This window comes from Hypanus sabinus, chromosome 22, assembly GCF_030144855.1.
Source record: "Hypanus sabinus isolate sHypSab1 chromosome 22, sHypSab1.hap1, whole genome shotgun sequence".
Lineage (NCBI taxonomy): Eukaryota > Metazoa > Chordata > Chondrichthyes > Myliobatiformes > Dasyatidae > Hypanus > Hypanus sabinus.
Genome location: NC_082727.1, coordinates 20,932,500 through 20,945,864, shown reverse-complemented (window position 1 = coordinate 20,945,864; position 13,365 = coordinate 20,932,500). Strand labels below are relative to the sequence as shown.

Genomic DNA, 13,365 nt, shown 5'->3' with positions numbered 1-13,365 from the left:
CTCTCTCCCATACTCTTCATCTGCCACTGTTCTCTCCCCTCCACTTTTCTCTCCCTCTGCCATTAACACAGCTTCCAACCCCTCCTACCCTATTCCCAGGGAGGGGCGGTGATCAGGACTCCCTATCGCCCTGCGGAGGGGGAGCTTGGGGACTAGAATGGAACCCCAGACTGTCAAGGCAATGCAAGCTATGGTTCAGCGGCCGGCAGACCCACCTCGGTGGCCTCGTATCGAATCTGAAATTAGAGGAACAGAGAGTCAGCTCCGCATGTACCTGATGACTATACCCCCACCCTCCCACCTCAGGGCACCTCTCTGCCCCAGCCATCCTGTCGGGCAGCAGGGTGATTGAGAACGAGACTGACGGCAGTACCAGGGGCCCGGCCACAGCAAGTCCCCAGGCCTGGCTCGCTCGTTGAGAAGGCCAGAGAGTGGGGAGCAGATGGAGACTGTGGTGGTTCTGTACAGAGCCATTACCCCTCCCCATCCTCCCTCCACACCCCCACCACCTCATATTACAGCACAGAAAAAGGCCACTCAGCCCATCAGCTTCAGGAGAGCCTATTCCTTATTTGCCACTACCCTATAACCTCCCATCATCTCCAGATTCTACCCCTCACTTACATACTGGGGGTAATACCCAGTGGCTGATTAATGCCCACTGACCCTGTTGGGATGTGGGAGGAAATGAGAGGACCCCAGGGAATCCGACGTGGTCACATAGAGAACATACAAACTCCTGCACTGACAGCCCCGGAGCTCAGTCTCTGGGACTGTGAGGCAGTAGCTGGACCTGCTGCACTCTTCCCTCACTCCTTCCCCTCCCTCATTCCCTCCTCACCCCTCCCTTTGTTTTCCCTCCACACACCCACCTCACTCTTACTTCACCTCTCATTCCCTCCCTCACTCCCTCCTCCCTTCTACTCTCCCCTCTCACTCCCTCCATCCCTCATCCCTCCCTCTCTCACCCATCTCATTCCCCCTCACTCCCTCCCTCTCCATGACATTCCTCCCCTCCTCTCTCACCCTGCTACTCTCTCACACCACGTCCCCCTATGATCTTCCCCTGCCTCCCTCCTCCTCACTTTCCTCACCACCACCCCCCTCTCCCTCCCCACTGCCCACCTTCCCTGATCTTCCATCCCAGTGAGAGCTCTGGGTCTCTGTCTGTTGCAATGTTGTTGGGTCTCACCTTGATATTCCGGCGACTGTAGCTTGGCCGAGACCCTCTCCCAGATTAGTGTCTGGATGTCCTCGGGCCGGAGCTCACTGGACAGTTTCAGGGTGGTCGGCGATTCCAGGTGACTGACCCGTTCCTTCAGCTTCCTCATCTCCTCCGCTGGAACCAGAGGGTCAGAGGTCACACTCTGTCCACAGGGACCGGACACAGAGCTCTGGGGGTGGCGTGGGGTCACCCACTAAGTTCAGAGGTTGTTCCTGAGCTGAGGGTGCACTCCCGCCCAACCCCCTCCATCCTTTGCCCCAGCTGCTGACCTGGCTGGGGTAAGGATATCCCGAACCCCCCTCCTCCAATCCTAACCAGAATCTATCCCAAACCTCCACTCCTACTGCTTCATCCTATCCACTCTCCTCCCTCCCTCTCCCCAGTGTCCCTCCACCCCACTCCCCCACCCCCATTCTCCACCCACACCTTCTCCCTCTACTGCCCTCACAACCCTCCCTTACTCCCCTACCTCCTTCCCCACCCTGTCCCTCACTCTCTCCCCACTCCCCTCCCCTCTCCCTAACTCCCCTCCCCTCACTCCCTCTCCCCAACTCCCCTCCAACTCCCCTCCCCCCGCTCCCTCTCCCCAACTCCCCTCCCCTCTAACTCCCCTCCCCTCGCTCCCTCTCCCCAACTCCCCTCCCCTCACTCCCTCTCCCCCTTGCTTTCTCCCCTCTCCCATTCCCCTTCCCCACTCCCCTCCCTCCTCGATCACTCCCCACATCCCAACCCCTTTCTCTCCTTCAATCTTCTTCCTCCCTCTCCCCAGTCCCTCCACCCCATTCTCCACCCACACCTTCTCCCTCTACTGCCCTCACAACCCTCCCTTACTCCCCTACCTCCTTCCCCACCCCGTCCCTCACTCTCTCCCCACTCCCCTCCCCTCTCCCTAACTCCCCTCCCCTCGCTCCCTCTCCCCAACTCCCCTCCCCTCAAACTCCCCTCCCCTCGCTCCCTCTCCCCAACTCCCCTCCCCTCTCCCTAACTCCGCTCCCCTCGCTCCCTCTCCCCAACTCCCCTCCCCTTTCCCTAACTCCGCTCCCCTCGCTCCCTCTCCCCAACTCCCCTCCCCTCTAACTCCCCTCCCCTCGCTCCCTCTCCCCAGTGTCCCTCCACCCCACTCCCCCACCCCCATTCTCCACCCACACCTTCTCCTACTGCCCTCACAACCCTCCCTTACTCCCCTACCTCCTTCCCCACCCTGTCCCTCACTCTCTCCCCACTCCCCTCCCCTTGCTCCCTCTCCCCAACTCCCCTCCCCTCTCCCTAACTCCCCTCCCCTCGCTCCCTCTCCCCAACCCTCCAACTCCCCTCCCCTCGCTCCCTCTCCCCAACTCCCCTCCCCTCTCCCTAACTCCCCTCCCCTCGCTCCCTCTCCCCAACTCCCCTCCCCTCAAACTCCCCTCCCCTCGCTCCCTCTCCCCAACTCCCCTCCCCTCTCCCTAACTCCGCTCCCCTCGCTCCCTCTCCCCAACTCCCCTCCCCTTTCCCTAACTCCGCTCCCCTCGCTCCCTCTCCCCAACTCCCCTCCCCTCTAACTCCCCTCCCCTCGCTCCCTCTCCCCAGTGTCCCTCCACCCCACTCCCCCACCCCCATTCTCCACCCACACCTTCTCCCTCTACTGCCCTCACAACCCTCCCTTACTCCCCTACCTCCTTCCCCACCCTGTCCCTCACTCTCTCCCCACTCCCCTCCCCTTGCTCCCTCTCCCCAACTCCCCTCCCCTCTCCCTAACTCCCCTCCCCTCGCTCCCTCTCCCCAACCCTCCAACTCCCCTCCCCTCGCTCCCTCTCCCCAACTCCCCTCCCCTCTAACTCCCCTCACCTCGCTCCCTCTCCCCAACTCCCCTCCCCTCGCTCCCTCTCCCTAACTTCCCTCCCTTCGCTCCCTCTCCCCAACTCCCCTCCCCTCACTCCCTCTCCCCCTTGCTTTCTCCCCTCTGCCATTCCCCTCCCTCCTCGATCACTCCCCACATCCCAACCCCTTTCCCTCCTTCAATCTTCTTCCTCCCTCCCCCACTCTCCCCATCACTCACCCAGAGCGATGAGGCCAAAGAGCAGCCCCAGCAGGAACAACCAGGCCAGCAGGAGTCCCAGCAGCCACTTCCACCACGAACAGCAGCGACAGCAGGAACACCAGGCGGGGAGAGCGTCCATCTCCTCGTCCGAGCGGATCTCTGTTGTGGGAGGGGTATCTGTGAGAGGACTGCAGACCGGGGGAGAACGTGGAGGGAAGAGGGCTTGTAGGAGCAGAGAGGGAGAGCGGTGAGGATAAATGTCAGACAGGTGAGGGAGAGGAATAGGAGGGTGTGGGAGGGAGAGGAGCAAAGGAGTGTGAGGCGGAGGAGGTTGCAGATGGGAGAGGAGGTTATAAAGGGTAAGGGACTCAAGGATCTGGGATGGTGGGGAGTTTTCCAAAGGGTGGTGCTGAGACAGGGAAATGCAAGGGGGGGGCAGGGACTTGGCTGATCTGACAGCAGGGGCACGAAGAGCGAAACAACCTTCTGTTGGGATGCGGTTGTCTTCCATTCCATGGATTACTGATTCCCACCTATCCAGTCACCGGGGCCCACTGGCATGGACTGCGCTGGCTCTAGCCACTTACCCGCATACGTTGCTTTGTCCTTCGTCTCCAAACCTCCTGAGGAACAAACAGAAAACACCATTCACCAGGGAAGCAATGGAACAGCACCAGAGTAGACTGGGGGAGGTGGACCCAGAAAGGGTCAGAGAGAAGGAAGGGGTAATGGGGGAGGGAGAGAGAGAGAGAGAGAGACAGATGGAGGAACAAAGAAAGACAGAGAGAAAGAAGGAGGAAGAGAGAGAGAGAGAGAGAAAGGGAGAGAGAGAGACACACACACACACGGGGGGGGGGGGGGGGAAAGGGGGGGGAGAAAGAGAGACACACTTGCCAGAGGATATTTCAGTGCTTACAAGATCTTAGGACAGGTACATGCACAGGGAAGGTTGAGGGGGATGTGGGACAAACTAGCTCAGATGGTTAGTATGGATGAGATGGGCTGAAAGGCCTGTTCTGTGCCGTGTAACTCTGCAAATCTAATGTCAGCCAGATCAAGAGACTGACTGTCAGAGCGAGATGGAGAGAAGGAGAGAATAATAGAAAGATTCATGGAGAGACAGAAAGACAGATAGCAGAGCAGTTGGGGAGGAAGGGACATCTGAAAGAGAGATGGAGAAAGAAAGAGGCAGAGGGGACATTAAGAGTTTAGAGTTGGAAAGAGAGGGAGGAAGCAAGAGAGAGAGTGGAGTGAGAGAGGGGAAGGTCGAGAAAGGCGGGCAAGAGAGAGTATGAGGGGCAAGGGAGAGAGGGTGAGAAAGAGAATAGAGGGACAGAGGAAAGACTGAGGGAGAATGAGATCACTGCAGTGATGGGACAGTGGCTGAAAGTCTGCCACCATTTACCACTTTACTTTGAGCATGTTAGGTGTTAATGAAGGAAACTGTCCTGATCTAAACCTGGTATGTTGTTCCCACAGATCTAGGATGGAGGGCGATGCCTCCGTCCTGTTCCATTCTTACCATGTGACTGGGCTTTGTTGGTTGATATGCCGGTCAACACCACTGGCTCCTTCTTCAAGGCTTCTTCTACGGAGGAGGCTGCAAGATACAGAAACAATTTACCCCCAGAGTTTGGGTAGAAGGTCTCGGGATTAGACTTGTCCATATCTACACAATCTTTCTAAAGCTGGGTTGGAACACACAGGGACAGGGGGAGGAGCAGGCCAGTTGGTACCTCCAGCCTGTTCCAGCATATAATGAGATTGTGGCTGGTCAAACCGTGGCCTCACTACCAGTGTCCCACTGCCCCTGTGAGTATGGTAGACATCCCTAGTTCAAGTGTCTACCTACCTCGGTTTCCAGTATATTCAGATGGTGTGGAGTGCATGGAGAGTGGGAGATGGTGGGACCCTCCCATCCACTTTCCCCATCCCATCCAACCTGGACCCACGACATCTCCTCATTAGTCAACAAGGCACAGAAGCGTCTACACTTTCTGAGGAGATTGAGGCACGCAAGGCTCATTGCCCCCATTCGAACAACTTTGTACAGTGTTTTGAGACTGTCCTGTCTAGCTGAAACTGCAAGGCAACCAACTTCACATCTCTACAGAGGACAGTAAAAACTACTGAGAAGATTACTGGGGTCCCCTCACCCCATTTGTGACCTGTACCAGGAATGGTGCAGATGAAGGGCCCGAAGCATTGTTGAGGATCCCCACTACCCATCCCACAATCTCTTTGACCCACTACCGTCAGGAAGGAGGAACAGGAGAATCAGGACTGGGACTGCCAGACAGGGTGACAGCTTCTTCCCTCGGGCTGTGAGACCAATGAATGTCCTGCCACCACTGAAGTCTTGTCACTAGGGTGTCGACCTGTTGACTGTTTACTCCTGGTGCGCACTACATACATTTAGAATTATACTTTATTAACTCATTTGCGGTAATGTTTTCTTTTTTGTGCTGTGTGGGTGCACCATGGTCCAGAGGGGTGTTGTTTTGTTTGGTTCTATTTACACACAGAGTCAGATGACAAGGAACTTGAACTTGCCCTTGGCAGTGGAAGGGTGTGAGAGTGATGAGGAGACCAGATTGGAGGTGATCCTACCGCACGGTGTGGCAGTTGGAGGGTCCGTGCCCTCCTCCACTCCTCGGACCGGTGGACAAACCGTCCGGCCCTCTCCTCCCTGCAACAGGGGTTCCTGAGGACCAGAGTCAGACGAACCAGCCCGTGACCCTCCCCCCCCCACCACCCGGTGCCAAGCGTTTTTCTTGTAACAGCGGCACGACACCGAGGCGAGAGCGTGACAGGAACGTGAGGCTGTCATGGCTGTGACGTACCAGCCCCCACCCACTCTCAGCCCACGGGACAGAGTGGGGCGTGGGTTTGGGATTGGCTGGGATTGAGTGGGCTATCCCAAGGAGGGATGATACCACGGGGAGATGTGAATTCAGAGGAGGGATGGAGTGGGTGACCCCAGGAAGGGATGGGTGACACTGAAGAGAGTTAGGTGACCGCAGGGGTGGGTTGGAAATGCCCAGAGTATGGTAGGAGACACTGGGGAGTGCTGATGGCAGGAGTGGGTCCCAGACAGAACGTGGAGGTGGGTGTTACCGGTGAGAGCACTCTGCGAGGCGGTGAAGAGTTTGCCGCTGTCCTTGGTCATGATGAGAAGCTCCTTCTCCTTCAGTGGCTGCGCGTTCTCCTTCTCCAACAGCACAAACTTGTAGTCCTTCTGCAGCAGGTTATCTGAGCTCAGTGGACTCACTGTGGGGAGGGGCAGGCAGTGACATACCTATCACCCACTGGTACCCTCACCCTCACCCGGACAGACACCCTCACCCCCGACACCCACTGGTACCCTCACCCTCACCCGGACAGACACCCTCACCCCCGACACCCACTGGTACCCTCACCCTCACCCGGACAGACACCCTCACACCCGACACCCACTGGTACCCTCACCCCTGACACCCACTGGTACCCTCACCCTCACCCGGACAGACACCCTCACCCCCGACACCGACTGGTACACTCACCCCTGACACCCACTGGTACCCTCACCCTCACCCGGACAGACACCCACTGGTACCCTCACCCTCACCCGGACAGACACTCACACCCCCGACACCCACTGGTACGCTCACCCCCAACACCCGGACAGACACCCGCACCCCCGACACTCACACCCCCGACACCCACTGGTACGCTCACCCCCAACACCCGGACAGACACCCTCACCCCCGACACCCACTGGTACCCTCACCCCCAACACCCGGACAGACACCCACTGGTACCCTCACCCTCACCCGGACAGACACCCGCACCCCCGACACTCACACCCCCGACACCCACTGGTACGCTCACCCCCAACACCCGGACAGACACCCTCACCCCTGACACCCACTGGTACCCTCACCCTCACCCGGACAGACACCCTCACTCCCGACACCGACTGAGACACACCCACTGGCACACTCACCCCCGACACCGACAGAGACACCCTCACCCGGACAGACACCCTCACACCCGACACCCACTGGTACCCTCACCCCTGACACCCACTGGTACCCTCACCCCTGACACCCACTGGTACCCTCACCCCCGACACCCACTGGTACGCTCACCCCTAACACCCGGACAGACACCCTCACCCGGACAGACACCCACTGGTACCCTCACCCTCACCCGGACAAACACCCTCACCCCCGACACCCACTGGTACGCTCACCCCTGACACCCACTGGTACCCTCACCCTCACCCGGACAGACACCCGCACCCCCGACACCCACTGGTACCCTCACCCTCACCCGGACAAACACCCTCACCCCCGACACCCACTGGTACCCTCACCCTCACCCGGACAGACACCCTCACACCCGACACCCACTGGTACCCTCACCCCTGACACCCACTGGTACCCTCACCCTCACCCGGACAAACACCCTCACCCCCGACACCCACTGGTACCCTCACCCTCACCCGGACAGACACCCGCACCCCCGACACTCACACCCCCGACACCCACTGGTACGCTCACCCCCAACACCCGGACAGACACCCTCACCCCCGACACCCACTGGTACGCTCACCCCCAACACCCGGACAGACACCCTCACCCGGACAGACACCCACTGGTACCCTCACCCTCACCCGGACAAACACCCTCACCCCCGACACCCACTGGTACCCTCACCCTCACCCGGACAAACACCCTCACCCCCGACACCCACTGGTACCCTCACCCTCACCCGGACAAACACCCTCACCCCCGACACCCACTGGTACCCTCACCCTCACCCGGACAGACACCCGCACCCCCGACACTCACACCCCCGACACCCACTGGTACGCTCACCCCCAACACCCGGACAGACACCCTCACCCCCGACACCCACTGGTACGCTCACCCCCAACACCCGGACAGACACCCTCACCCGGACAGACACCCACTGGTACCCTCACCCTCACCCGGACAAACACCCTCACCCCCGACACCCACTGGTACCCTCACCCCTGACACCCACTGGTACCCTCACCCTCACCCGGACAAACACCCTCACCCCCGACACCCACTGGTACCCTCACCCCTGACACCCACTGGTACCCTCACCCTCACCCGGACAGACACCCTCACCCCCGACACCCACTGGTACCCTCACCCTCACCCGGACAAACACCCTCACCCCCGACACCCACTGGTACCCTCACCCTCACCCGGACAGACACCCTCACCCCCGACACCCACTGGTACCCTCACCCTCACCCGGACAAACACCCTCACCCCCGACACCCACTGGTACCCTCACCCTCACCCGGACAAACACCCTCACCCCCGACACCCACTGGTACCCTCACCCTCACCCGGACAGACACCCTCACCCCCGACACCCACTGGTACCCTCACCCCTGACATCCACTGGTACCCTCACCCTCACCCGGACAGACACCCTCACCCCCGACACCCACTGGTACGCTCACCCCCAACACCCGGACAGACACCCTCACCCGGACAGACACCCACTGGTACCCTCACCCTCACCCGGACAAACACCCTCACCCCCAACACCCACTGGTACGCTCACCCCCAACACCCGGACAGACACCCTCACCCGGACAGACACCCACTGGTACCCTCACCCTCACCCGGACAAACACCCTCACCCCTGACATCCACTGGTACCCTCACCCCTGACACCCACTGGTACCCTCACCCTCACCCGGACAAACACCCTCACCCCTGACATCCACTGGTACCCTCACCCCTGACATCCACTGGTACCCTCACCCTCACCCGGACAGACACCCGCACCCCCGACACTCACACCCCCGACACCCACTGGTACCCTCACCCTCACCCGGACAGACACCCTCACTCCCGACACCGACTGAGACACACCCACTGGCACACTCACCCCCGACACCGACAGAGACACCCTCACCCGGACAGACACCCTCACCCCCGACACCGACTGAGACACACCCACTGGTACACTCACCCCCGACACCGACAGAGACACCCTCACCCGGACAGACACCCTCACCCCCGACACCGACTGAGACACACTCACTGGTACGCTCACCCCCAACACCCGGACAGACACCCTCACCCGGACAGACACCTTCACCCCCGACACCGACAGAGACACCTTCACTCCCGACACCGACAGAGACACCCTCACCCGGACAGACACCCTCACCCCCGACATCGACTGAGACACACCCACTGGTACACTCACCCCCGACACCGACAGAGACACCCTCACCCCCGATACCGACTGAGACACACCCACTGGTACACTCACCCGACACCGACAGAGACACACTCACTGGTACACACTCACCCCTGACACCCACTGGTACACTCACCCCTGACACCGACTGAGACACCCTCACCCCCGACACCGACAGAGACACCCTCACCCGGACAGACACACACTCACACCCGACACCCACGGAGACACTCTCACCCGGACAGACACCCTCACACCCGACACCCACAGAGACACACTCACACCCGACACCCACTGAGACACTCTCACCCGGACAGACACACACTCACACCAGACACCCACTGAAACACTCTCACCCGGACAGACACACACTCACACCCAACACCCACTGAGACACACTCATCCGAACAGACACACACTCACACCCAGACCGACTGACACCCTCCCACTACCGACTGACAAACCTTCACCTGTACTGACACAAACCCGGAGGGAGAGGAGAGTCTTGTGCGAGGAGGCACAGTCAGTAATGTCACACTCACACCAGACCACCACACTCACACTGATGCACTCTCATTGACACCTACACACTGGGATCACCACACTCACACAGACACATGTGCTTGGTACGGTTCTGGCTGGAGATGTTCGAGGAAGGAGTGGAGTTGGGGGTTGGTGGTGAGGAAGAGTGGAGTGGGTGGAAGGAGACGGGAGGAGGAAGGAACATGGAGAGTGCTGTGGTAGGAGTGGGGTAGTGGGTTGGGGTCTGGGGACTGTCACTAACCTGTTGAGATGTTGTGGCTGGTGGAGACGGCACTCGAATTGGACACCTGGTTCTTCAGCACCCCGAGAACTGCAGAAACGAGGGTTGTGATGGTGTCAACAGGTAGAGTTAATACAGTTACAGCAAGGAAACAGCCTCCTGCAGATCACTCAAATGTACCGACTCTCCCTGGGGTAACTGTCCCCAGGGTACAGACCCCGAAGTACTGACTCTCCCACAACAATCAGACCCCATTCAGTCTCCATTAGGCCAATTGGCCCGTCGATTCTGCTCCGACTATCCATCATGGCTGATTATTATCCCTCTCAACCCATTCTCCAGCCTTCTCCCCTTAATCTTGATGTCCTGACTAATCAAGAACCAATTAAACTCTGCTTTAAATAATACCTAATTGCTCAGCCTCCACAGCAGTCTGTGGCAATGGATCCCACAGATTCACTGCTCTCTGGCTAAAGAAATTCCTTCTCATCTCTGTTCTAAGTGGATGTCCCTCTATTCTGAGGCAATGCCCTCTGGTCTTAGACTCCCCCACTACAGGAAACATCCTCTCCTCGTCCAATCTGTCTAGGCTTTTCAATATTGAATAGGTTTCAGTGAGATCCCCCCTTCATCCTTCTAAACTCCAGCGTACAGGCCCAGATCCATCAAAATCTCCTAATACATTAACCCTTTCTTTCTCAGAATAATTCCCAACAGCCTCCTCTAATACCAGCCTCTAATACCTCCTCTAATACCCTCTCCAATACCAGCACATCTTTTCTTAGATAAAGGGCCCAAAACTGCTCACAATACCCTCACCAATACCTTAAAAAGCCTCAGCTTAACATCCTTGCTTTTATATTTAATCCTTTCGAAATGAATGCTAACATTGCATTTTCCTTCCTTAGCACTTAACCTGCAGGAAATCCTGCACAAAGAATTCCATCTCCTTTTGCACCTCTGTTTAGAAAATAGTCTAAGCCTTTGTTCCTTCTAGCAAAGTGCATGATCGTACACTTCCCCCACACCATATTCCATTTGTCTTTTTTTGCCTATTCTCCCAGTCTGTCCAAGTCCTTCTGTTGTTATGAATGTGAAGCAACTCTGAGGGGCCGAAGGGTACAAAGTCACCCCGTCCTTTTTGAGAATCGCAAGATCTCAAGATATTAATCGCAAGATCGCAAGATATTAATTCGGGTCTGAGACCCAGGAAATGAGAGAGAGAGACGTCCAGAATACACAAGGTTTGGAATGTGTCCTGACCTCAGCAAAACGGAACCACTGATAACAGCTATTGTCTCTTGGAGACGGAATTGTGTATTGAGTACTGTACTATTCATTGAAGCCCTCAGGGGGTGACCAGAGTGGTCTGGTTGAGGGATTGTATCATCCCAACCTGATTGATATCTGAGACCCCGTGAGTAAGGATAAAAGAGGGTCTGGGGAACAACCCCTTTAGACACACCAGGAGAAACGTTGGAAATCCAGTGACAGCGTTTTATAGCTAACGCCAGTGGGGGCTCGTGTGCGTCCTCCCTTGCCAGGGTAGCGGGCTCATCACGGAAGAACGGCTTAGCTAAAGGAGAGGCCACGACAACGAGACTCCGACGGATCGAAACCATAAAAGGAAAGTCGGCAAGTTTTTCTCCAAATCTCTCTCTCTCTCCAATCATTGCAACCCAGCGGTCCCCAATGGCTGCAGCCTGCATGAACTGAGTGAACTTTATGTTTCCATCGGACAATACATTATCCCCTAGACAATGATAGAGCTTATTTCTTATTATTATACCCACACTTTTAGATTTACTATTGACGACGTATATTATCTGTATATTTGCATTGATATTATTTTTGTGTATTTTTACTAATAAAAATTTACTGTTAAAAATAGTATCATCAGACTTCAACGGACGTCTCTATCTTTGCTGGTAAGTGACCCGGTTACGGGGTTCGTAACAACGTGGGGCCTCATCTCGAGATTCGATACTAAATTGGAGGGCCAGTGAATTGGGCTTTTAAGTCCAAATGTGGGTCTAGTTGCGCGGGTAACCAGACAGGAAACCAGCAAAGATGGACTAAAATGAATTCATAGAAAACCCAACTCTGGAGGCGCTAGAGGCTGCCACAAAGTCGGACTTGATAAATATTGCCAAAGGACTAAACCTCACAGAGGTGAGGTTGTCAATGAAAAAGCGGGAGGTGTGGAGGGCCATAACTCAGTATTATATTGTGAAGAATGTGTTTTCGGCTGAGGTATTGGAAAATATCCCTGAAAAGGTACCAGCTAGTGGGACGGCTCAGTTAGAGTTGGAGAAATTAAGGTTGGAACATGAAATTAAGTTAAAGCAGCTGGAAGCAGCCGAAAAGGAAAAAGAGCTGAGAAGCAGAGGGAGCATGAAATTAAGTTAAAACAGCTGGAAGCAGCTGAAAAGGAGAGGGAGTATGAGGAGGAGAAACAGAGGCAACATGAGATGGACATGGAGAAGTTAAGGCAAGAGCGAAGAACTCAAGGGCCAGACCGAGAGGAGAGATTTAATATTAGTAGGGAGTTTAGGTTAGTACCTCCATTTGAGGAGACGGATGTTGATAGTTATTTCTTGCATTTTGAAAAGGTGACAATGAGTCAGAAGTGGCCCAGAGATCAGTGGGTGGTGTTGTTAAAGTGTGTTAAAAGGGAAGGCACAACGGGCATATGCAGCATTGTCTATTGAGGAGGAGGAGTCTGAGAATTATGAGAAAGTAAAGGAGGCCAATCTTCAGACCTATGAATTGGTACCTGAGGCCTATAGACAAAAGTTCAGAAATTTAAAGAAAGGGGGGAATCAGACGTATGCAGAGTTTGCCTATGAGAAGGGTGTGCTCTTGAATCGTTGGTGTGCAGCAGAAATGGTGGAACATAATTTTTGGCGTCTCAGGGAGTTAATTCTGATTGACGAATTTAAAGGTTGTGTTTCGGATGATATCCAGATGTATTTGAACGAGAGGCCGAATAAGTCCATATCTGAATTTGCTAGGTTCGCAGATGAATATGACCTAACCCACAAGACAAAGTTTTCCTTGAATAAGAGTTACCAGAAAGACCTTGGGAACGGTAGAGAAAGCCCGCTGGCTGAGGCAGAGATC

The 13,365-nt window shown here is 56.3% G+C and overlaps 1 protein-coding gene across 1 annotated transcript in view; it reads right to left on the bottom strand.

The window, feature by feature from the left end:
* Positions 1-13,365, bottom strand: part of LOC132379743 (collagen alpha-1(XVII) chain-like) — a 71,413-nt gene that overhangs the window by 33,964 nt on the left and 24,084 nt on the right. The window contains exons 14-20 of the mRNA XM_059948027.1: positions 10,264-10,332; positions 6,360-6,512; positions 4,765-4,842; positions 3,830-3,865; positions 3,261-3,401; positions 1,193-1,339; positions 216-236 (exon numbers count right to left, since the gene is read on the bottom strand). Of these exons, the coding sequence (XP_059804010.1) occupies positions 216-236; positions 1,193-1,339; positions 3,261-3,401; positions 3,830-3,865; positions 4,765-4,842; positions 6,360-6,512; positions 10,264-10,332 (645 nt within the window). The remainder of the gene's footprint in view (positions 1-215; positions 237-1,192; positions 1,340-3,260; positions 3,402-3,829; positions 3,866-4,764; positions 4,843-6,359; positions 6,513-10,263; positions 10,333-13,365) is intronic.